This window comes from Neovison vison, chromosome 8 (genome assembly GCF_020171115.1).
Source record: "Neovison vison isolate M4711 chromosome 8, ASM_NN_V1, whole genome shotgun sequence".
Taxonomy (NCBI): Eukaryota; Metazoa; Chordata; class Mammalia; order Carnivora; family Mustelidae; genus Neogale; species Neogale vison.
In genome coordinates this window covers 11,915,296-11,939,053 of record NC_058098.1, presented here as the reverse complement: position 1 = coordinate 11,939,053, position 23,758 = coordinate 11,915,296, and the positions used below count along the sequence as shown (strand labels likewise).

Below are 23,758 nucleotides of genomic sequence, written 5' to 3'. Positions count from 1 at the left end.
GGACCCTGAGATCATGACCTGAGCTGAAGGCAGCGGCTTTAACCCACTGAGCCACCCAGGTGCCCCAGTCTTTTACACACAGAAATATTAAACTCAGTCTCATATCCTGTCCAACTTCTTAATGATTAGTTGACTTAGTAAATTCAGTTTGTTTTAAAAGCTGATGTTACAGTACTCATTAATTGAAGTGTTGATCTCATTTCTAGTCTCCCCGCAGGAGCTAATCTTTTAAAAACTTCAATCCGCCGTCTGAAATCATTCCAGGTTTCCCTCTCCTCATCACAGCCTGATTTGGTCCCCACACCGCTGACCTCATCTCCTGCCAGTACCCGAGTCACACTGTGCGCTTCAGTCCCTTGAACAGCTTGAGGTCCTCTCACCATAGTGCCGTCTGCTTGGAACACTCCTGGGTCTTTTTCCTCCCTCAGGCTTGGCAAAACCTCTCTTCCTCAAGGAGGCCTTCTGTAGCCGCCTGTCTGTGGCTGCCCTTGCTTGTGCCTGATCCATGTCCTTCCTGTGTGTCTCTTGCCCCAGCACATAGCGTCCTCCAGTGCAGGGCCTGGTAAATAGTACATTGAACTTATCCATAGTGGAGAAAGCCTCCCTTTACGAGAAAATACAAACAGTACTTAATTAAGCCCTGTTAAAGGAAATCCCAACATGGATGGTCTAGGGCTGTTGTATTGGCTCTCAGGGACATCAAAGATCCAGGCTATTTACTTTTACTCCTTTGCCATCCCTTTTTTTTTTTTTTTTTTTAAATCGGTGGAGGGCAGGAAGAGAGAGAGAATCTTAAGCAGGCTCCACACCCAGCACAGAGCCAGACACGGGGCTCAGTCTCATCCTAGAATTGTGGTCTGAGCCAAAATCAAGAATTAGATGCTTAACCAGCTAAGCCAGCCAGGAGCCCCTCTGTTTCACCATCCTTAACACGGTTTTCACTTTCAGCATTGCCTCATGGTCTAAGGTGATTGCTAGAGCACCAGCCATCACACATACACTAACAAATAAAGGGGAAAGTACAAAAGGAATATACCTCCCAGCCAAGCCAGCTTTGTTTACTAAGGATCCTGCCTAGAAGTACCCATTACCATTTCTGCTCATACATCACAGGCCAGAACTTTATCACATGGCCATACTTGAAGGAGGTATGAAAATACTTCCTTAGAGCATTGATACCTACTGATACCTACCTCAGAGCACTGATCTTAATTTGGTTGGGAGTTGAGTTTAATTTTTCTAAAGGCAGAAAAATGTAGCTTTTAATCCAGGGCGTTGTGTGCCTGGGTGAACATCTAGAGCTCTGTTAGTGTTGGAGAGGAGGTAAACAGATGTTTGCTGACGGCAGACTCTGCCGTAGCTAGGTCAGAAACTGAAGGTGAAATTGAGAGAAGCTGGCGGGACACACAGGACCTTCCTGAGCTGATAGCTGATGACTTGTTCATGCCTCAAAGGCTAGCTTTTTCTGTCCTCCAGATTTTGAAATAAGTAACCCATGTCCTGTCTCTTCTTGAAACAGTTTCAACAAGAAACCCAAGAGAGGCATCCAGTTTCTCCAGGAGCAAGGCATGCTGGGAACATCAGTTGAAGACATTGCCCAATTCCTGCATCAGGAGGAGCGCCTTGATTCTGTAAGGCTTGGGGTTGGACGCTTGCGTGTTGGTTTTATCAGGTGATTCTGAGATGCCCCCTAGCTTTAACCTAAAGTGTGGTTGACGCCGAGTGCAGTGGCTGTTGTCCACACCCCTGGTCACAGCAGTCCTACTTACTCCTTTGGCCAGCTTCGCAAAGAGCTCCTAAGAGCTGGTTGTGTACTTGCTAGAACAGTGTCAGAGCTTGAAGTGTCCCTTGACTGCTAGAAACTTCTGGCTGCCTGTCTGCAGCTGACTTCCCTCCTGAGTATGTCCCATCATTCTTTCATCTTTTAAGTCTCCTGTGCCGCCGCCTCCTATTCTGAGACAGGATAGACTGAGCCTGGAATGGGTGGGTGGGTGGGCAGGCTTGGAGTCTCAGCTTTTCTAGCAGGCCAGCCTCTTCTCAGTGTTGAGAGCAGTGCATTCTGCCTCCCCACTCTGCCTGCAGTGTGTCTTCCTGTTGGTTCACATATGACAGTTTCTAGACATGAGTGGGTGTATATGTTTCAGACCCAAGTAGGTGATTTTCTGGGAGACAGCACAAGGTTCAACAAGGAAGTGATGTATGCCTATGTGGATCAACTTGACTTCTGTGAAAAGGAATTTGTCTCAGCCCTGCGGACGTTTCTAGAAGGTTTCCGCCTACCTGGGGAAGCCCAGAAGATTGATCGATTAATGGAGAAATTTGCTGCGAGATACATAGAATGCAACCAGGGGTGAGTGCTGTGTCCATGTCCTTTCCATGTCATCTTTTTGCCTGCCTCGGAGCCCTGATCTTAGTTGGGTTGGGAGTTGAGTTTAATCGTTCTAAATCTGCACCAAATAACTAAAGTTTCTGTTACAATGTGCCTGACACTGCTGAGGGACTATCTCAGGTAAGACCTCACAGCTTCTGTTGTGTCCCCTTTCTGCAGTCAAGGCAATTGAGAATCAGAGAGGCTAAGTAACTTGTCCATGTTCACACAGGTAGAACCCATGCTATCTTGATAAGAGTAATTTTATGAGTTGAGAAGAGGCCCTTGGGCACCTCTTTCTTAATTAAGAACAGCTCCTTGATTTAACATATGGGGTAGATCTCAAGGATTTGGGTTTTTCTTTGGTTAGATACTGATGAACAGGTCCAGAAATGGCTATATAAACCCACCTAAGTGCATGATTTCATCTTAGGTCCTCTTTTGGTGGGTACATCATGTTTTTTGTTTGTTTAATATTTTATTTATTTGTCAGAGAGTGAGAGTGAGCGAGCACAAGCAAAGCAGCAGCAGGCACAGGGAGAAGCAGGCTCCCTGCCAAGCAGGGAGTCCAATGCAGGACTCGATCCCAGGACCCTGGGATCATGACCTGAGCTGAAGGCAAATGCCTAACCGACTGAGCCACCCAGGCATCCCATGTTTTTGTAGGAAGTGGAAATTAAAAAGAGAGCTAACCTTTATTAGACATCCCCTGGGGCACCTGAGTGGCACAGTAAATTGAGCATCTGACTCTTGGTTTCAACACAGGCTGTGGTCTCAGGTTCATGCGATCAAGCCGCGTGTCAGGCTCTGTACTCAGTGGGACGTCTGCTTAAGACTATTTCTCCTTTTGGTCCTCCTCCCCTATGCGTGTGCATGCACATGCTCTCTCTGTCTAAACGAAATAAATCCTCAAACAAAAAACCAAAAAAACATATTTCCTGTATGTCAGCCATGCCATGGGTTTTGTATACATTTCATTTAATTAATGGTAAGCTGGGAGTAGTGTGTCTGTTTTTTTGGAGAGGAAACTGAGGCGCTGGGAGATTGAGCAACCCGCCAGAGTTAATCAGCTGGTTAAGTAGCAGAGCAGGGTTGAATTGTCTGACTCAAAAGCTCACACTCTTTCCCCTGGGCATGAAGTGAAGAGTGTCTGAGTGTACTGCGAATATGATGTGGAATTTTTTTTTTTAAAGATTTTATTAATTTATTTGACAGAGATTACAGGTAGGCAGAGAGGCAGATGGGGGGTGAGGGAAAGAGGCTCCCCACTGAGCAGAGAGCCGATGTGGGGCTTGATCCCAGGACCCTGAGATCATGACTTGAGCCAAAGGCAGAGGCTTAACCCTCTGAGCCACCCAGGTGCCCCGATGTGGAAATTTTTAATAACAGTTTGCCTCCCCGGTCAACTTGGTTTTCATATTAATTGGTTCTGCTCCTCCAGGTGCATAGCGAGCTATTCCCATTAGATGCTTGGTCATCGGGGCAGCATCTGGTCACTGACCCAGTAGACGTTAGAATGTGCTGTGAAGGCAGAGGAGAAGTTCTGGGGACCTTGCTCTGTTTCTCTTAATGGCTAAACATGTTAGATTGTTTCATGTTAGAATTCAGACCTTTTATTACGTTCTTCAGAGTTTCTCCCTTTCCTTCCTGGGATGGTTTGGACAGACCAGATTTTGTAGCTTTAGATCCACGTATTTCGAGGCTGTGTAGCCACACATTTTTATCTTTTCCTGCCTAAGGCAAAAAAAGTCAGACTTTTCACCAGCATATTATGTAGAACAATATAAATATTTTTCTTCAAATTTCTGCTGTTCAGTATTGTAGTGGGTAGTGTAAGCTGTAAATAATGAATAACTGAACAGCAGTTTTCTCTCTCTCTCTCTCTCTCTCTCTCTCTCTTTTTTTTTTAAGTAATACCTGCTCTCAGCATGGGGCTTGAACCTATAAAGTGCAGGATCAAGAGTCTCACGCTCTACTGACTGAGCCAGCCAGGTGCTGTGAACAGCAGTTTTCATCCTCTTTCTCCCCAGGGCCCAGCACAAAGTAGATGCTCTCAGGAATAGGACCAGGGTGAGGCAGGTGAAGCACGAGGGTGCAGACTGTCCGGGGGCCTCACCGTCATGGCCAGGGTGAGGGTCTCTGCATTTTATCTCCGGGTGCCTCGCTTGCCACACCCTAACCCAGGGTTCTGGCTGTACCTTGAGAATCTTCTTTAAAACTTGACTTAAGGGGTACCTGGGTGGCTCAGTGGGTTAAAGCCTCTGCCTTCGGCTCAGGTCATGATCCCAGAGTCCTGGGATCAAGCCCCTCGTCAGGCTCTCTGCTTAGCAGGGAGCCTGCTTTCCCCACCCCACCCCCCGCCTGCCTCTCTGCCTACTTGTGATCTCTGTCAAATAAATAAAACCTTAAAAAAAAATTAAAACTTGACTTAAAACTGCTTTGTTCAAAGAAACCTAAAACCTGACACAATTTCTTAATTAGCTTTTTCTACACTTAAGGACATTAGTTACTCTTCAGTGGTGCTAAAAGCATAAACACTCTTGACTAGTTTGGCAACAGGTGGAACAGTCGGCCTGTTTTCAGTGCAGTGTCTCCACTAGCCTCTTCTCAGCGCATGTTCTTACATCGGAACCTTCTCTTCCAGGCAAACCCTGTTTGCTAGCGCTGACACTGCATATGTCCTAGCGTACTCAATTATCATGCTAACCACCGACTTGCACAGCCCTCAGGTAAAGTATTTTAATGATTGATACGATGTAGTAGCTAAATGAGGAGTCTTATTTGGGCCATTGGATGTTTTCTGAATGGTTTTTAATTTTTTTAAATTTCAGGTAAAAAATAAAATGACAAAAGAACAATACATTAAAATGAATCGGGGTATCAACGATAGTAAAGATCTCCCGGAAGAATATCTCTCGAGCATCTATGAAGAAATAGAAGGCAAGAAAATTGCCATGAAAGAAACAAAGGAGCATACGATCGCAACCAAATCTGCTAAGCAGAGTAAGGTCTACTGACAAATTATTCCTATTAATCCTAATATTTAAGTGTATCAGATTGCATGATTAAGTCTCCTGATGATTAATTTGCATATCTGGATATCTGAATAGTTAATGTGTTTAAATCAGTGTGATTATGTTGATTTTCTCATAACCATCTTCTTGCTAGATTTGTGATTAGCTACAAGAAGGTATTTAAAATGAGTAATCCGAGAGCTAAACTACCCCACTCAGCCTGCCTTAAAACTGCTTTAATGCCAGTGGTGATGGTGCTAACTTCGAGAATTCTATGGGGGAAGACCCGTGACACTCTTGGCTTCAGCAGAGTGCAGAGACCGAGAGCACAGGCTGCAGAGCCACACTGGCTGGGGTCAGTCCCACCTCCACTCCTTACTGGGTGTGTGTCCCTGGTCAAAGAGCTGAGCCTGTCTGTGCCTCATTTCCCCCGTCAGTAAAATGGTGCTCTTGGGAACACACTCATGGAGGGGCTCAGGAAGATTTGTGACTTAACCATTGTAAATCTTTTAAAACCATGCCTAGCCCACAGCGAGCACTCAGTGGGTATCAGCGGCTGCTATTAGACTCTCATTTCTCTGTAGGCGTAGCTAGTGAAAAACAGAGACGGCTGCTGTACAACCTGGAGATGGAGCAGATGGCCAGAACGGCCAAAGCGCTGATGGAGGCCGTGAGCCACGCCAAGGCCCCGTTCACCAGCGCCACTCACTTGGACCATGTCCGCCCGATGTTCAAAGTGAGTATCCTGAGAAGCCAGGACCTGGCTCGGCCTGACTCTGGAGGGGGCCGGCTAGAAGCCAACCAGTGACTGTAATGGCGAAGAGGTGGAGGAGAGGAAAGGTCAGGTCTGGGTGCTTCTGTCTGGACAGTAACTCAAGCGAGTCCTTCCCAGAAGCGCTTTGATGGCGTGGGGAGTGTGCCAGCATGGGCCCCACAGTCAGAATGGCTGGTTTGCATCCTGCCTTTGCCACCTTGGAGCTCTGTGACCTTGGTCAGCTTACTCAGCCTCTCTCTGTGTTCCTCATCTGTAAAATGGGGACGAGCACAGGGTTGCTGTCGGGGCTGCTGGGGGGGACTGAATGAATGAAGAGTCATTCAGGGTAAAGAGATAGTTTCATTTTGACCTCTCACTTCCGTGGCCTCTGGGTGAGTTTACCAGATCAAACTAGTTGGAGGTAAAAAGACAATATCCTCAAGTGTCTCCTTTTTTAAAGTCTAGAACAGATACGTGCCTTGTAGACATAACGCGTAATTTTTCTCTAAGATATTTTTGTAGTAGCTGTCAATATCCTGTTAGTTGAGCACTTCTAGATTCTTTTTTTTTTTTTCCAAAGATTTTATTTATTTATTTGTCAGAGAGAGAGAGAGAGAGAGCGAGCACAGGCAGAGAGGCAGGCAGAGTCAGAGGGAGAGGCAGGCTCCCCGCAGAGCAAGGAGCCCGATGTGGGACTCGATCCCAGGACGCTGGGATCATGACCTGAACCAAAGGCAGCTGCTTAACCAACTGAGCCACCCAGGCGTCCCGAGCACTTCTAGATTCTTGTGAACCTTTTTATTTCCAGGGCATTCACAGGAAAATTGGAGGAAAAGTAAAGTCTAAATAATTTGAATTAGGAGCTTTTCAAAAAACTATAGAGTATGAGTTGTGTGTAGGTTTATTTTTTTTTGTCTTAATATTTTATTTCTTTAATTTTTATTTTTATTTATTTATTTATTTATTTATTTATTTTCAAGCCCTTGTGTCAAGGGCTGACTTTCAGTAGATCACAGAGCGGGAGCTGCTCTGCTACTTACGACACCCCGATGTGTGTAGCGTTTATTCCCTGTGCCAGCCTATTGGGCACTGCCTGCCCGATACACTGTGCAAGAACCATTCTCCTGCCCTGAGTAGACTTCGCAGGGTGCGGACCCGCCTGTTGATGAGTGATGTCTGCCACGGATGCACGTAGACGTGGTGGTGGCACACTCCCCACGTATTTCTCTTCCTTCCTTTTGAACCATACGTGCAATGAGGAGTGTATCTGTAGTGATACCTTTGACAACAGTTGAGGAATCATTTTATATTGTGAACGGCGTAGATTGAAATCAAAATAGCAGTGAACTTGGCATTCTGGCTGTGTTCATAACTAACAGCATCGCCTCTGAGTGCTTTCTCCATGCTGAAACCCTAGACATGATGGAACCCTCACTTCCTTTCAGCTGGTGTGGACGCCGCTGTTGGCAGCCTACAGCATCGGACTGCAGAACTGTGACGATACGGAGGTGGCCTCCCTGTGTTTGGAGGGCATCCGATGCGCAATCCGGATTGCCTGCATCTTTGGAATGCAGGTGGGTGGAAGTTAGCAAGGCTCCAGAAAGCCTGGTGGGCCGTGTTCTTTCAGATTTGGCAAAACTTAGAAACTATCAGACACTTCCAATTAGCCAGAAAGTCTCAGCAAACTACCTACTCATGCCTGCTGAGAAGAAACCCACGGATTTATGCTGACAACAGGCTCATTAGGGGGAAACTGGAGATTTGGATTGTAACCTTCCTCAGCGGGTAGGTGGGGTCTAAGCCACTTGATTGGATTCGACAAAACAGACTTCCTATCCGCCTGCCTAATTAGCCTGCCCTTGTGCTAAAATATTACTTTGCCTTTTAAGATCAGTTTTTATTATAATGCCCTTCATTTCCAAGTCTCCTCTGGGGGAAACAATTTACTGCAAAATGAGTATGTCTGTAAACCTTTGCATCTTGAAAAAATTCAAACAACTAATCATTTGAGAATTGAGTACAGTTCTCAAACTTACCAGTTAGGAGGCTGTCAGTCCCACCCGTTATTCCCTAAGTAAGAACTTGCACCCATTTATTTTGAAAAACTCGAATGTTCTATTCCTGTGTATTTTACAGTTAGACATTTTCTTCTGTACCAAGCTCCAGGCTTTGACATCAGGCAGTCTGGCTTGCAAAACCTAGCCCTGCTGCTTCTTTAGCCACATGACATTGGCCCAGCCAACCCCTCTCTAAGACCCCCCTGGTCCCTCTTCTGTAGAGTTGAGGAAATAGGCCTACCTTGCAGGGGTGTTGCAGAAACTAGAGTGTATGTGGCACTCTTAACATTCAACAGATTCCTCTCCTACTCCCTCCAGAGGGAAGGGAACATGGAATTTAAGTTTGAGGTCAGGTGCAAAGGAGAGAGCCAGCTTTCAGCCACGTGGCTCACGGGGATGTTGGGTAGCAGGATGACACCAGCACGGAAGAACTGGCACGTTGCTGTGTGTACAGACGGTATCAGGAGCCCCGTGCACACACAGGCGCGTGGACGTGCCAGCTGGCATGCTAAGGGTGGCATCTCAGCACGCTCTCCTGGTTGGGTTTCGTTGCAGCTGGAACGAGATGCTTATGTTCAGGCTCTTGCTCGCTTCTCCCTGCTGACGGCCAGCTCCAGCATCACAGAAATGAAGCAGAAAAACATCGACACCATAAAGACGCTCATAACAGTGGCGCACACCGATGGCAACTACCTTGGGAACTCCTGGCACGAGGTGCCTTTCCTTTGAAACCCTGGTCATTGCCTTTTGTTAGTTAGGAGAACTCCCAGCATTCCTCTCATTCAGTGTCCCTCTTCTGTCTTGGGTCGGTTCCAGTTCTGCAGCTAGAGTCAAGTCTCGCTTTAATTCTGGGTTTTCCTTTATCCACAAATACCTCACGTCTCTGAAAGTCAGCTTCTGGGCCCATGGTGGGTGCGTCCAGATGCTCCATGTCACAAGAGCACAACCACCCCCCCCAAACCCATCCCCCCACCCCCCCCAAACCCACCCCCCCACCCCCTCACCCCCCCCTCCGCGCCACCAGCTCCGGTTAGCACGAGTTTGCTTTTGCAACAGATTTCCTTCCACTGCCCCAAGCCCTTGGGCTCCTCCTGGGAGCTCATAATGTCCCTGGGGGCCTGATCTCTTTCCTAATCATACCTGAAAAGGATAAGGAAAAGTGTTAAAAATCCCGAGTGATAGAATTATGCAGATTTATTTTCTGCTTTTTTCCCTTAAATTACATTACCTGATTTCTCTGGTGTCTGCACATATAGCTTCTTGCTTTAGAGAGAAAAACTGTAAGAGTAGAGGTGAGTGTGCAGAGTGGTGGGGACCATGGGTACCTAGAGGGGACATGGCTGCCTCCTCCCCCATGGGGTCAAGTCCTTAAGGGGGAAGGCTGGACTGCTGAGGTCCAGTGTGGGTTTGCAGCTCTGCCTGCCTGTGTGGTATACAGGTCCCATGCGGGCTGCACCGTCGTGGGGTTGCCATGAGATGAAAGGAGGGCCTGTCCGGGGCCCAGAACTACATTTGGCAGGTGGTGAGGACCCGGTAGGTTTTAGCCCTCCCTCTCCCGCTCATCGCGGCATGTACCTTTGTCCCCTTTCACCCAGCCTTTCCTTCCTCCATCCCACCCTTGGAGTTTTCCATATTAGAAAAGCTGGAGTGGGTAGGAGTAGGGAGGGATGGTCGGTTGGGTTTTGGTTTTTGTTTTTGTTCTTTAAGTTATCTCTGTGCCCAGGGTGGGGCTCAGACTCAGGACCCCAAGATCAAGAATCACATGTTCCACCAACTGAACCAGCCAGGAGCCATTTTGTTGTTGTTGTTGCTGCTTTGTTTTGTTTTTAAGAAGTAATTTCCTGTTTTCTGAAGAGTCGCAGTATATACTGAATGAGTAAATAGCTGCTTTCTCTCATAGAACTTTTTTTAACCTCAGAGGCACGATCTCAATAGGGTTCCTGCTGGTTGCCATGGATATAGCAGCACCCGGAAATGTTAAAATGAATTACCACCTATTTGATGGTCAGAAATCAGGCTAGAGCCAAGAAGTCCTTGGCTGCAAGTTGTTGACATACTTGAGACGCTGGCCATCCTCAGCTTCTAGAAAAGGGAGGGAGTTAATATGAGTTTACTGGTAATAATTTAGTAGGATTGTCGTATGTGGAGCAATCAGGGCACGGCTCTGTCTGGTAGAATTAAGTACCTTTCTCAGTATCACGCAGTACTCAGTGGTATAGTGGACTCCCATGCTCTGAGCTCAGGTCGTAATGTCAGCATGAAAGGCAAAACCCAGCTTTAGTCAGAAGTTCCCATGAAAATCCCTTAGGAAAGGTTTACCAGGAGACCTCCAGGCTGTCCCCTGAAAAGTTTCTGGCAACCAGTTTTTCCTCCAGTAGAAGTCAAGATCCATGTCTGTTTCTTCAGATAAACTCCCGTTGAGAAAAGGCTTGTGTGTAGGTACGTCTTCTCCACCCCAGGACCACCCCGTGGGCCCGGAAACTACAGTATTTTTCCAACTGCACACCCATTCCAGGACATGTACTGATTCACTCAGTTAACCGAGTAATAATCACCAGCTATTTTAAGTGCTGGGGATTCAGCGGTGAACAAGACAGCATTGATGCCCTGTTGGTACTTCAGGCCGAGAACAAGCAAATGTGTGGCATAAGGCCAAAAGTGGTAAGGGCTAAGGGGGGGGGGGAATTGTGGCCAGGGAATGGTAGTAGAGAGGGTGTGCATGCAATTTCGGGGCAGTCAGGACAGGTCTCAGGGACACGTGTGAGCTGAGAATCTAAGCGGGGAGTGAGCCGTGGGGAAGAGCGTAAGGAACAGCAAGTATAAAGGCTTTGGGGGTAGGAAAAGACTTGTCAAGTGAACGGAGCAGCAGGGAGGCTAGCGTTTGTGTCTGAGGGGTGGAATAGAGAGGGGACAAGGGGGGCTGAGTAGACCGGATGGCGACTTCCTGGGGAGCTCGGTGGGGGGATGCCCTGCTCCAGTCAGACAGCTTTTCTCTCTTTCTCGAGCGCTTATGACATTTGCATAATTAGACATCTGTATGGCGTAACTGCATCATACCCACTTTTCTTTTGGTCATTTTCTCTTCTACTTTTTAACAGTTTGAAAAAAAGATAGTGACGTCTGTCTTCCAGGCCTGTAGTCAGTGGGTTGCCTCGCCAGGATTAGGAACCACCCCAAGACCCTCAGATTTCATTCTCACCTGAAAAGCTGTGTGTTTCAAAGAGCTCTTGAATGACTAAGATTGCAGTGACCTTTGCAGGCCGGGAACTCACTTCTTCATGCCTGATGTCCTTTTCATTAGATCTTGAAGTGCATCAGCCAGCTGGAGCTCGCTCAGCTGATAGGAACCGGGGTGAAAACGCGCTACCTGTCTGGATCTGGGCGTGAAAGAGAAGGGAGCCTGAAGGGCCACACATTGGCGGGAGAAGAGTTCATGGGCCTTGGTCTTGGTAAGACACCAGGCCCCACGGCTGGCCGTCGCGGAGTCCCAAGTTAACCGGATTGAAACGCTTCCTGTCTCTCAGGACTGTCACGCAAACCAGCTCTTCCTTGCGTGCCCGCTGACAGTATGTTTATTAGGGGACGTGGAAGTGCTGCTTTGGCTCTCTTAACTGTGATTAAACTGTTGAGTAAATGCCTGTTTTATCAAAATCAGCAGGGTGCATTACTTTTCTTTCTGTGCATGTTAAGTATACTGGGGGGAGAATCCATTTACTTCAGAAAGGCTACCGCTTTAGTACCTAGTATTAGAGGAGCCGGGGTGTGTATCTCCAGATTTTGACAAGTAGGTGTAGCGTCACTTCCATGTTTGTTATCTGGAATGGTTTCTCGTGGAATCGAGAGGCTCCCGTCGGTGGGCTCTGACAGCACATAAGACAAACAAATGTGCCTGGCCATTTGGTTTACTCACTTTAACTCTTTGTTTTGTTGTGCCTGCAAACCATTCTCTTATGGCTCTCGTCTCTGCATACCGATGCCACAGAATACTTTGATCTAAATACTTGACTGTTTCTGAAGTGATTCTGATTTTGCGCATTGTGTTTCAGGTAATTTGGTGAGTGGTGGAGTGGATAAAAGACAGATGGCCAGCTTCCAGGAATCAGTTGGTGAGACCAGCTCGCAGAGTGTGGTTGTAGCTGTAGACAGGTAATGATTTTGTTCTCCAGTGAAGCTGGACTGTCCAGGAGCTTGGCAGATCCTTTGTGTGGTTAATGGATTCTTAATCTGTTTGACTCTTGTAAGTGTTGTGAGCTCTAGGTCACTCGAACTAGGAAGTGGCACATGTGATCCACAGCTGCTATTAACCTTCATGTTCATTTGAATTCCTGACCTTTTTAAAAATAAGTGTTTTTGCTTGTGTTGATGTTTTAGATTAACTTGTTTCCTTAGTAGAAATAACCTTTTAAAATTTTTCAAAAAGGGGGGGCGCCTTCGTGGCTCAGTGGGTTAAAGCCTCTGCCTTCGGCTTAGGTCATGATCCCAGGGTCCTGGGATCGAGCCCCGCATCGGGCTCTCTGCTCAGCAGGGAGCCTGCTTCCTCCTCTGTCTCTCTGCCTGCCTCTCTGCCTACTTGTGATCTCTGTCTGTCAAATAAATAAATAAAATCTTTAAAAAATTTCAAAAAGGGTTTAAGGTATAAAGCCTGTGTAGGAGTGAGAGGTGGCCACATTGATAGTTTGCGTTTCTTTTTCCTTAGAACCTTTCCATGATACCCGTTTCCTTAAACTAAACAGTCATAAGAAATATAGGTATTCTTATTTAAAGACATTCATCAGATAACAGTATTTAAAATATGAATTTTCCGGGGCACCTGGGTGGCTCAGTAGGTTAAAGCCTCTGCCTTCAGCTCAGGTCATGATCCCAGGGTCCTGGGATCGAGCCCCACATTGGGCTCTCTGCTCAGCGTGGAGTCTGCTTCCCTTCCTCTCTTTCTCTGCCTGCTTCTCTGCCTACTTGTGATCTCTGTCAAATGAATAAATAAAACCTTTAAAAAGATATATGAATTTTCCAAAATGAACAAAGTCCTGAAAAGTACCCTTCAGTAATCATGTACACTGCTGCTCATGTGGTTAATGACTTTTCCACAATAGTAAATACAAGCAGTGTTACGGCGCTTGGGTGGCTCAGTCATTAAGCATCTGCATTTGGCTCTGGTCATGATCCCAGGGTCCTGGGATCGAGCCCCACATCGGGCTCCCTGCTCCCAGGGGGGAGCCTGCTTTTCCCTCTCCCACGCCCCTTGCTTGTGTTCCCTCTCTTACCATCTCTCTCTCTCTCTCTCTCTCTCTTTTTCTGTCAAATAAATAAATAAATAAAAATCTTTAAAATGAGCTTTAAAAGTTAATAAATAAATATAGACATTGTTGAGATGATAGCAGTATAGAATTGGGGCATCATTTGTATTGTTCTCAGAACAATCCTCTTCATATTTTAAACTCTTGATCAGTGTATTTTGATTACCTTGTTCCTGTTGCTTCCCTGCTTCTCTCCAACAGAAGTATTGTATGTAACATACTTTTGATGGGTTTTTCCTCACATTTTTCAGTTAGGTTTAGGCTAAAAGTACAAAATGTTTATTCCATTAACCACACTTATTTCTTTTCTGTTTCTCTGCCTTAGCCAGCTCATGGATACTATTATCCTAGCATCATTTTGTGTGCCATTACATTTTTTAAAAATTGAGATATAATTCATATACCAAGAGACTTATTCTTTTAAAATGTACAATTCAGGGGCGCCTGGGTGGCTCAGTGGGTTAAGCCGCTGCCTTCGGCTCAGGTCATGATCTCAGGGTCCTGGGATCGAGTCCCGCATCGGGTTCTCTGCTCAGCAGGGAGCCTGCTTCCCTCTCTCTCTCTCTGCCTGCCTCTCCATCTACTTGTGATTTTTCTCTGTAAATAAATAAATAAAATCTTTAAAAAAAAAAAAGTACAATTCAGGAGGTGCCTGGGTGCCTTAGCCAGTTAAGCATCCAACTCTTTATTTCAGCTCAGGTCATGATCTCAGGGTCATAAGATCACACTCATAGGGAGTCTGCTTGAGGTTCCTTCCCTCTGCCTCTCCTTCTGCCCCTCCTGCCCCTCATGTATATGTGCTCTCTTGCATACACTTTCTCTCTCTCAAATAAATACATCTTTAAAATATGTGTGTACAGGGGCGCCTGCGTGGCTCAGTGGGTTAAGCCTCTGCCTTCGGCTCAGGTCATGATCTCAGGGTCCTGGGGTCGAGCCCCACATCAGGCTCTCTGCTCAGCGGGGAGCCTGCTTCTCTCTCTCTCTCTCTCTCTCTCTCTCTCTCTGTCTCTCCCCCTACTTGTGATCTCTGTCAGTCGCCTGGGTGGCTCAGTGGGTTAAGCCGCTGCCTTCGGCTCAGGTCATGATCTCGGGGTCCTGGGATCGAGGCCCACGTCGGGCTCTCTGCTCAGCAGGGAGCCTGCTTCCTCCTCTCTCTCTGCCTGCCTCTCTGCCTGCTTGTGATCTCGCTCTGTCAAATAAATAAATAAAAAATCTTTAAAAAAAAAAAAATCAAATAAAAAAAAACTTAAAAAAAAATATGTGTGTACAGCTCTGTGGGTTTTCATATATTCAGAGTTGTGCGGTCAGCACCGCTCTCAAATTTCATACTTGGTCTTAGCCAAAAGGCTGAGAAGCTATTCCGTTATTGAATTTCATAGCATTTTCAGCAACTTGTACTTCTTATCAGTCACTGCCCATTTCCTCCCCTGCCAGTCCTTACAGCCACTAATCTTCATTCTCTCTGTATAGATTTGCTGATTCTGGGCGTTGTTGAATTGTCCATTTCTCCCTTTCAGTTTTATCTGTTGTGCCTTGTGATTCTGGGGCTTTGTTGTTAGGTGCATATGTATGTGTATGTTTTCTTGACAAATTAAACCTTTTATATTATAAAATGTTCTTTGACTCTAGTAATGATTTTGCAATCTCTTGTCTTACATTGCTGCAACCACCCAGTTCTCTTTTGGTTACTTTTTGATAAGCTGTGTCTTTTTTATTCCTTAATTTTCAGCCTGTTTGTGTCTTCGAATCTAAAGCAAGTCTCTCTGGGGGCACCTGGCTGGCTTAGTCGGTAGAGCATGCTACTCTTGATCTCAGAGCCAGGAGTTCAAGCCCCATGTTGGGTGTAGAGCTTACTTTAAAAAAAAAAAAAAAAGTAATAATAATAATAAAGTGAGTTTCTGGACAACAGATGGTTGGACCATGTTTATTTTAGTCCATCCACTAATCTTTTCCTTTGAATTAAAGTGTTTTATCTATTTAGATTTAACTATAATTCAGTTGTTGATGGGTAGACTTTAGATCCGTGCTTTTTCTTTTTTTTATCAATACGTGTTGTGTCATTTTCTCCATTCCTTCAATATCATTGCTTTCGTTGGTGTTAAGAAATTTTCTAGTGTATTATTTTATTTTCCTTGTTTCTTTTACTGTGTTTTTTCAGAGTTTTTCTTACTGATTGCTTTGGGGATCATGATTAATAACATCTTAACTTTAACATTTGACTTGGAGTTAGCGTCCACTTGAGTAGTATGAAACATCTTGACTCCTATACAGCTCTGGTCTCTGCCCTCTCCTTTCTGCTGTTTGCATATAAGTTACATGTTTATACATACCTGCCCGTCAACACAGATTACTGACAATTACTTTTGCCATCCTCAAATCAGATGGATAAAAATGAATTACAAACAGAAAATACATATTTCCCCAGGCATCTTTGCCAGTGTTCTTTCTTTCTTCAGATACTTTTGACTTATTATCTTTCCTTTGATTTCAACCTGAAGAACTTAGTTTAATATTTCTTATAGGGCAGCTCAGTTAGCAATGAATTATCTCAGATTTTGTTTATCTCAGGGTATTTTAGTTACTCCTTCATTTTTTGAAGGTTGGTTTTGGTACATACAGAATATTTGGTTTGTAGTCTTATTTCAGCACCTTGAATCTGATATCCCACTGTCTTTGACCTCTGTGGTTTGTGATGAGAAGTCAACTGATAATTTTCTGTAGGATCCCTTTACACAGTGGTGAGTCTCTGCTTTTTTGCTGCTTCCAAGATTCTCTCACTCTGTGACTTTCAACATTTTGATTATTATATGTCTGAGTGTTTGAGTTTATCTTAGTGAAGTTTGTTGAGCTTCTTGGATGTGTAGGTTGTTGTTTTTCACCAAATTTGGGGAGTTTTTAGCCATTATTTCTTCAAAAGTTCTTCTAGCCTCTTTCATCTTTTTTTAGGACTCCCCCCTTATGTGTATGTCTTGTACTTGGTAGTGTCTCACAGGTCTGTGACATTTTCTTCATTTCTTAAATATTCTTTTTTATTTCTGTTCCTCACACTGCATAATCTCATTTAACCCGTCTTCAAGTTCACTAATTCTTTCTTTTTTTTTTTAATAAATTTTTAAAAAGATTTTATTTATGTATTTGACAGAGATCGCAAGTAGGCAGAGAGGCAGGCAGGGGCGGGGGCGGGTAAGCAGGCTCCCTGCCAAGCGAGAGCCGGACGAGGGGCTTGATCCCAGGACCCTGTGGTCATGACCTAAACTGAAGGCAGAGGCTTTAACCCACTGAGTCACCCTGGCGCCCCAAGTTCACTAATTCTTAAGTCTGCTCAGAACTAATGTTGAGCCCCTCTAGTGAATTTTCCATTCCAGTTTTATAGGTTTCAACTCTAGAATTCCTAATTTTTTTTTTTTACGATTTTATATTTTTATTTGACCAAGAGAGAAAGCACATAAGCAGGGGGAAGGGCAGAGGGAGAAGCAGGCTCCCGACTGAGCAAAGAGCCGGACACAGGACTTGATCTCAGGACCCTGAGATCATGACCTGAGCTGAAGGCAGATGCTTAATGGACTGAGCCACCCAGGAGCCCCTATCACAGGAGGCTTTAAAAAGCTCTACCATATACCTGGGTGGCTCAGTCAGTTAAGCATTTGCTTTCAGCTAAGGTCATGACCTCAGGTTCCTGGGATTGAGCCCCACATCGGGTTCCTTGCTCTAGGGACTCTCCTTCTCCTTCTGCCCCTCCCCCTGCTTTTGCGCTCTCTCTCTCTGTGTCAAAAAAAAGTCTGCTTCTCCCTCTCTCTCTCTGTGCTCTCTGTGCCTTTCCCTTGCTCTTCTCTCTCTCGCTTTTTTTTTTTCAAGTAAATAAATAAAATCTTTAAAAAGAATAAAATAAAGCTTCCTGTGGGTGTCTCATTCCCAGCTTCTCCTTTCAGGTTTTTGGCCAGGTCCTTGTTTGTCCCGGTTGTAACTGCCACCTCAGGTAGTGACTACAGGTTGCTTTTGACAAAAGAGCCAGGAAAAGGCTTTTTGCACCAAAAGAGGTCTGAGTCAAAGACAAATCCTGAAAATGGGGGTTTCCAGGGTACTGCCAGGCAGGTCAAATAATGTCAGTTCTCTGAGTCTGGTGTTTTGGGGGGAAATTCTAGGACTGTTCTCTTCTCTCCTATGGAGCTAGGTTACTGGTTTCACAGTTACTGTGACTTCAAAGCTGTTGGTTTTCAGCCTTTCTGTGGAGCCGAGAAGACAGTAATGGAAATAGGCCAGCCTAAAACACCATAATAGTCTCTATTTATAACAAGATTGAGCCTTTTTTCTTGAACAAACATTTTTCCGGCCTTTGGTAATTTCCACAGCTCAGTCCTGAAAGAGTTGGTCCGGATAACTTTTTTTTTTGCTAGGTTTTTTGTTGTTGTTGTTGTTGTTGTTGTTGTTTTCATCTTATGGAGGAGCAGCTTTTTGGAGGTCCTCACTCTCACACCCCCACTGTTTTGACATCACATGATGTTATGTTTTACTCTCCCTCCTTTGATGTGTCACTTTTTCTTTCTACCATTATAGGCATTTATGCTCCAGGTTCATTGACCAGTTTTGTACCTCTGATGCCTCAGTCATTTATTTTAGGGGAGGTTCCAGACCTGAAATGCTTCTTTTTTGCCTTTTCTTTGGTGTTTGAAATTGAAATGCAGCTTCCAAATCTAACTTTTATTTTATTGTGTCTGAAATTATCTTCCTAGAATTTTTACTGGATCTACCAGACTGGATGGAAATGCCATAGGTATGTATTTGTCACTCGCGTGTGACAACTACAGAATCCTCATGTTGTGGCTGTCTGGCCATTACTAATGAAGCCTCACATGTGTTGTTGGGTCTGGCCTGTAGTTGACTTTGTCCGCTGGCTGTGCGCCGTGTCCATGGACGAGCTGGCTTCTCCGCACCACCCCCGCATGTTCAGCTTGCAGAAGATTGTGGAGATATCGTACTACAACATGAACCGGATCCGGCTGCAGTGGTCCCGGATATGGCATGTGATTGGAGATCACTTCAACAAGGTAACTCTTCAGATTCAAAAACCATTCTATCAGTATCCAGAAAAAAGCAGGCAACTGTATTCAAAGAAGTGAGAGTGTTTAGGCACTTAGATTTCCCTGCTATCTAAAAGTAGGACGTTGCTCTGAAACCTTTCATAAGCCGAAATGGTGTAAAGCAGAGAGGCAGTTACCATTAATTTCTATGGAAAAGTTGTTGAGCGTTCCCACACCCCAAAAATAACCTCTTATAGGCTTTTCTGATACCTTAGGACAGACATATCTTGCTGACAGTGCACAGAATTGAGATAAAGCCCAGATGCTCACTGACACCGTTCAAAGCTCTGGTGGCTTAACGCGGAGATGCTGAGTGCAGTTTTCGGGGAAGGGGCTTGGCAGCGCCACTCTGGCTGCTGGGGCGCGTGCTGCCTCTGTAACAGCTCGCTGCAAAGCGAATGCTCGATGTTATTTTCACTTTTCACCTTTTTTTGTAAAAGCAAAAATCCCCTTTGGATTTTTCTTTTTTGGTTAGTGGAAATAGATACTAAGGTAGGTCTTTCATAAAAGTGAAGTGGTGGGGCACCTGGGCGGCTCAGCTGGTTAAGCATCTGCCTTCAGCTCAGGTCATGATGTCCAGTTCCTGGGATCGAGCCCCACGGTGGGCTCAAAGCTCAGTGGGGAGTCTCCCTCTGGCCCTCCATGTGCTTGTGCTCTCTCTGTTTCTCTCTCAAGTGAATAAATAAAATCTTTTAAAAATATATAATAAATAAAAGCAAAGTGGTGCATGGGGCGCCTGGGTGGCACAGTCAGGTAGGTGTCCAACTCTTTTTTTTTTTTTAAGATTTTATTTATTTGAGAGAGAGAGTGAGAGAGAGCATGAGAGGGGAGAAGGTCAGAGGGAGGAGCAGACTCCCCATGGAGCTGGGAGCCCGATGCGGGACTCGATCCCCGGACTCCAGGATCATGACCTGAGCCAAAGGCAGTCACTTAACCAACTGAGCACGCAGGCGCCCTAGTTGTCCAACTCTTAGTTTGAGCTCAGGTCATGAACTTGGGGTGGTAAGATTGAGCCCCACATCAGGCTTTGTGCTCATTGCAAAGTCTGCTTGAGACTTTCTCTCTCCCTTTTCCTCTGCCCCTCTCCCCATCCTCAAGCGAATGAATGTCTTAAAAAAAAAAAAAAGGCAAAGCTGTGCAATGTGACATTGTAAGAAGCAGAGGATTGTCATAATTCATTTTCTCTCTGGAGCATATTTACATATTGGTAGGTAACTCGTGGAGTATGAAATTAAAATCTTAGTGGTATTAAAAATACTGTAATATCCGATATGCAGGGGTGCCTGCGTGGCTCAGTCAAGCGTCTGCCTTCAGTTCATGTCATGATCTCAGGGCTCTGGGATCGAGCCCCCTGTGGGGCTTCCCGCTCTGCAGGAGCCTGCTTCTCCCTCTCTTACCCACCCCTACTTCCCCCTGCCAATTGTGTTCCCTCTCTCGCTGTGTCTCTCTCTATCAAATAAATAAATAAAATCTCTTAAAAAAAAATATACCCCAGGGCGCCTGGGTGGCTCGGTGGGTTAAGCCTCTGCCTTCGGCTCAGCTCATGGTCTCGGGATCCTAGAATCGGGCCCCGCATCAGGCTCTCTGCTCAGCGGGGAGCCTGCTTTCCCCTCTCTCTGCCTGCCTCTCTGCCTACTTGTGATCTCTCTCTCTGTGTCAAATAAATAAATAAAATCTTTTTTAAAATATATAATCCCATAGTCAGGACATAGGCTAACCCCATAAAAATCATTATAGTCACTGGACAGACATTGGTGTTTGAATGCATGGCAGAATCCTTGGGAGTCTTCTGAACAACCAAAGAGCAAGTTATGTTCTATGTAGTTTCACTGTTAATGCCTAATATAATGCTTCTTATATTCTGGCTTTTGTTGTCGCCGCTCTGAAACCTTTGTTGAGAAAACTAGCTTTTATTTTGTTTTATTTTTTAAAGATTTGCTTGCTTATTTGAGAGAGAGCGTGCACACACACAAGCTGAGGGAAGAGCAGAGGGAGAGAGACTCTCAAGTAGGCTCCCCACTGAGCGTGGAGCCTGACGCGGGTCTCCGTCCCACAGCCCTGAGATCATGACCTGAGCCAAACTCAAAGAGTTGATGCTTAACCAGCTCCGTCACCCAGACATCCCTAGAAAACTAACATTAATTTCTACATCAGAAGCTAGAGATCTGTGTATTCTAAAACTGACAACTAATAAAAGAAAACCAAACTACACTTGTTTCCCTCCACTAGAGGTTTCATCACATACATATAGGCACATCCACACATATATTAAACAACTTTTTTTTTTAAGATTTTTTTTTTTATTTATTTGACACAGAGAGAGAGACAACAAGAGAGGGAATACAAGCAGGGGGAGTGGGAGAGAGAAGAAGCAGAGCAGGGAGCCCAATGCGGGACTCGATCCAGGGACCCCAGGATCATGACCTGAGCCGAAGGCAGTGGCTTAACCAACTGAGCCACGCAGGTGCCCCTTAACAAATTTTTAAAAATCAGAACACGTATGTTTTGTGTGTGTGTGTATGTGTGTGTGTGTGCGTGTGCGCATGTGTGTGTGTATGCATCTGAGATGCCATTAACTTCTTAAAGGAAAAGTAATAGCTCAAGAGCACTGTTTCCTACCAAAACATATTCCATGATTTCAAAGCAATTTTCTCATTCCTGGAGATGAAGAATTATAGTAGAGATGCTTGGGCGCCTGGGTGGCTCAGTGGGTTAAGCCGCTGCCTTCGGCTCGGGTCATGATCTCAGGGTCCTGGGATCGAGTCCCGTGTCGGGCTCTCTGCTCTGCAGGGAGCCTGCTTCCTCCTCTCCCTCTCTCTGCTTGCCTGTCTGCCTGCTTGTGATCTCTGTCTGTCAAATAAATAAATAAAATCTTTTAAAAAAAAAAGAAGTACTCTGAGTAAAAAACAGCTAATCAAAAGAGAATTGCAATTCCTCCATTGAATGGAGGAAACTTACAAAAAGAAGCAGGTGACCCTTTCATCTGAACCCTCCGGGAAGACACAGCCTCGAGAGCCTGCACATGACCCAGACCCACCGTTTGCTGAGTGAGTGGCAGCACCGTCCTCAGGCATCAACCAGCAGTCAGCAATCATCTTGCTCACTATTCTGGGTAAACAACTTCTTAGTGGACCAGTCAAATTAACTGGTGTGAAATTGCTTGAGAGAGGGAATGCGAACCATTATCGTCACTGTGCCTTACCTTGTATTCTTGCCCAAGGCCAGGACCACTAAGCTGGAGCAAACTTTGCTCACTTATTCCGTGAAATATTGCCACTAGCAGCCGTGGGATCCTTTTTTCTTTCAGAAGTAATAATCCAAAAGTGTTTCGGTAAACCTTTCCCAGCTTTTCTAGAGTCTAGATTTCATGTTCCATGGGCCTTCTTCAGGAGAGAACATCAGTTTGAACAAGTCACTATTCCCACCTGCGGTTCTGTTGCTAAGGCTCATTAGATGCCAGTTCTCGGTTACCTGTGGACCACTTACGGGCAGCTCGGGATGTAGGCTGACATAGTGATGAGACAGTCTATGGCCATCACCTTCATTACCATTGTCCCTTCCATCTCATCAGAGCCATTAAGCACAAAGTTGTGGAAAACTCAGTTGCTCCCTCCGGGGCTCTTCATTCTTTCTACCACCCCAGGAAGATGTTCTGCTTCCCCTCGGGAACTGCAGCACAGAAGAATCTCGTAGGTTTGAGGAAATGGGTGGCTGAAGACAGCTGTAACTTAGCTCTTGGCATTCTGGCAGAGTCTTGGAACAGTTTCCATGTTTCTCTTCTAAGTTAGGACACTTGTGTGTCCTGGGGTATGCAGAGCTGCCCGGTAAGCCCTGGAGTGGTATTCCTGCTGCAGGATTTCCTGAATCCTGAGGTTTAGGACAGGAATATTCTTTATTAGTATTTACTCTAATGAATATGACATAAACACCTTTTTAAAAAGTACTGCTAAAGCCACGTTTGGCCGTCACCACTTTCCTTTTGAACCCTCCCCAAACTAATGATTACCAGTTTGGTATTTATCTTCCCAGACATTTTTCTATGGACGTTTATATGTATATACTCATAGAAATACAAACAGTATTGTCTTGGTTTCTTTTGCTTTTTTGAAAAAACGTAACTAGGATTACACATATCATTTTATTACTTGCTTCCTCCACTTAGCAAAGAATCTTAAACATTTAACTATGTTATTAGTATGTATGAATTTATTCCTTTTTAAATTGTGGTAAAATACACATAAAATTTTTCATTTTAACCTTTTATAAATGTACAGTTTATTAACGTTAAGTATGTTCACATTTTGTGCAACAAATCTTTGGAGCTCTTTTCTCATCATGAAAAACTGAGACTCTAAACCCATTAAATACTAGCTTTCCATTCCTTCCTCACCCAGACCCTGGTAACCACCATTCTGCTTTCTGTCTCTATGATTTTGACTACTCTAGCTACCTCCTGGAACTGGAATCAGACAGTATTTGTTCTTTTGTGACTGGTTTCTTTCACTTGGGATCATGTCCTTAAGGTTCATCCATGTTGTAGCATGTGATAGGATTTTCTTCTCCTTCTTCTTTTTCCTTTTCTTTTTTTAAAGGCTTGGACATACTTCTTTTTAACTGCCAAATGTTACTCCGTGCCTGTGAACATACCATTATGTAACCATTTCCTATTGATGTTTCCAATTTTTTACTGCAACATTACTTCCATTAAAAATAAAACCTTTTCAGGTCAGACCACAGCCAGGGAAGTTTCTTTCTTGGAGCTGGCTGCTGCAAGATGCCCCAGATCCTTTGGCAGGGGTTCTGGTAGGAAACATCCCCTTGCTCTGCTTGAAGGATTCTTCGTAAGGGAAAAGTCTGAGAAGCAACTACTGAATATATACCCATAATACCAGTCTCTAAAAGTAGGTAAACTATAGACAAGTACAATTTTAATGAAATTAAAAACCTCAATATTTGTGCTGAATTTTTTGAGGCCAGTGACACTCATTTATAACCATTTGCTTCAGGTGGCAGATGTGGGCAAGTATGCAAAGGCTTTACAGAGGGGCGCCTGGGTGGCTCAGTCCTTAAGCATCTGCCTTCAGCTCAAGTCATGAACTCAGGGTCCTGAGATCGAGCCCCACATTGGGCTCCCTGCTCAGCAGGGACCCTACTTCTCCCTTTTCCGCTCCCCCTGCTTGTGTTCTCTCTGTC

At 45.0% G+C, this 23,758-nt stretch overlaps 1 protein-coding gene across 2 annotated transcripts in view; it reads left to right on the top strand.

The window, feature by feature from the left end:
- ARFGEF2 (ADP ribosylation factor guanine nucleotide exchange factor 2) overlaps positions 1-23,758 on the top strand; it is a 101,171-nt gene that overhangs the window by 46,644 nt on the left and 30,769 nt on the right. For both annotated transcript variants that reach the window (XM_044262878.1, XM_044262879.1), the window contains exons 15-25: positions 1,520-1,631; positions 2,145-2,350; positions 5,013-5,097; positions 5,200-5,371; positions 5,967-6,118; positions 7,582-7,710; positions 8,749-8,907; positions 11,495-11,642; positions 12,240-12,339; positions 18,218-18,258; positions 18,363-18,532. In XM_044262878.1, coding sequence (XP_044118813.1) covers positions 1,520-1,631; positions 2,145-2,350; positions 5,013-5,097; positions 5,200-5,371; positions 5,967-6,118; positions 7,582-7,710; positions 8,749-8,907; positions 11,495-11,642; positions 12,240-12,339; positions 18,218-18,258; positions 18,363-18,532 — 1,474 coding nt within the window. The remainder of the gene's footprint in view (positions 1-1,519; positions 1,632-2,144; positions 2,351-5,012; positions 5,098-5,199; positions 5,372-5,966; positions 6,119-7,581; positions 7,711-8,748; positions 8,908-11,494; positions 11,643-12,239; positions 12,340-18,217; positions 18,259-18,362; positions 18,533-23,758) is intronic.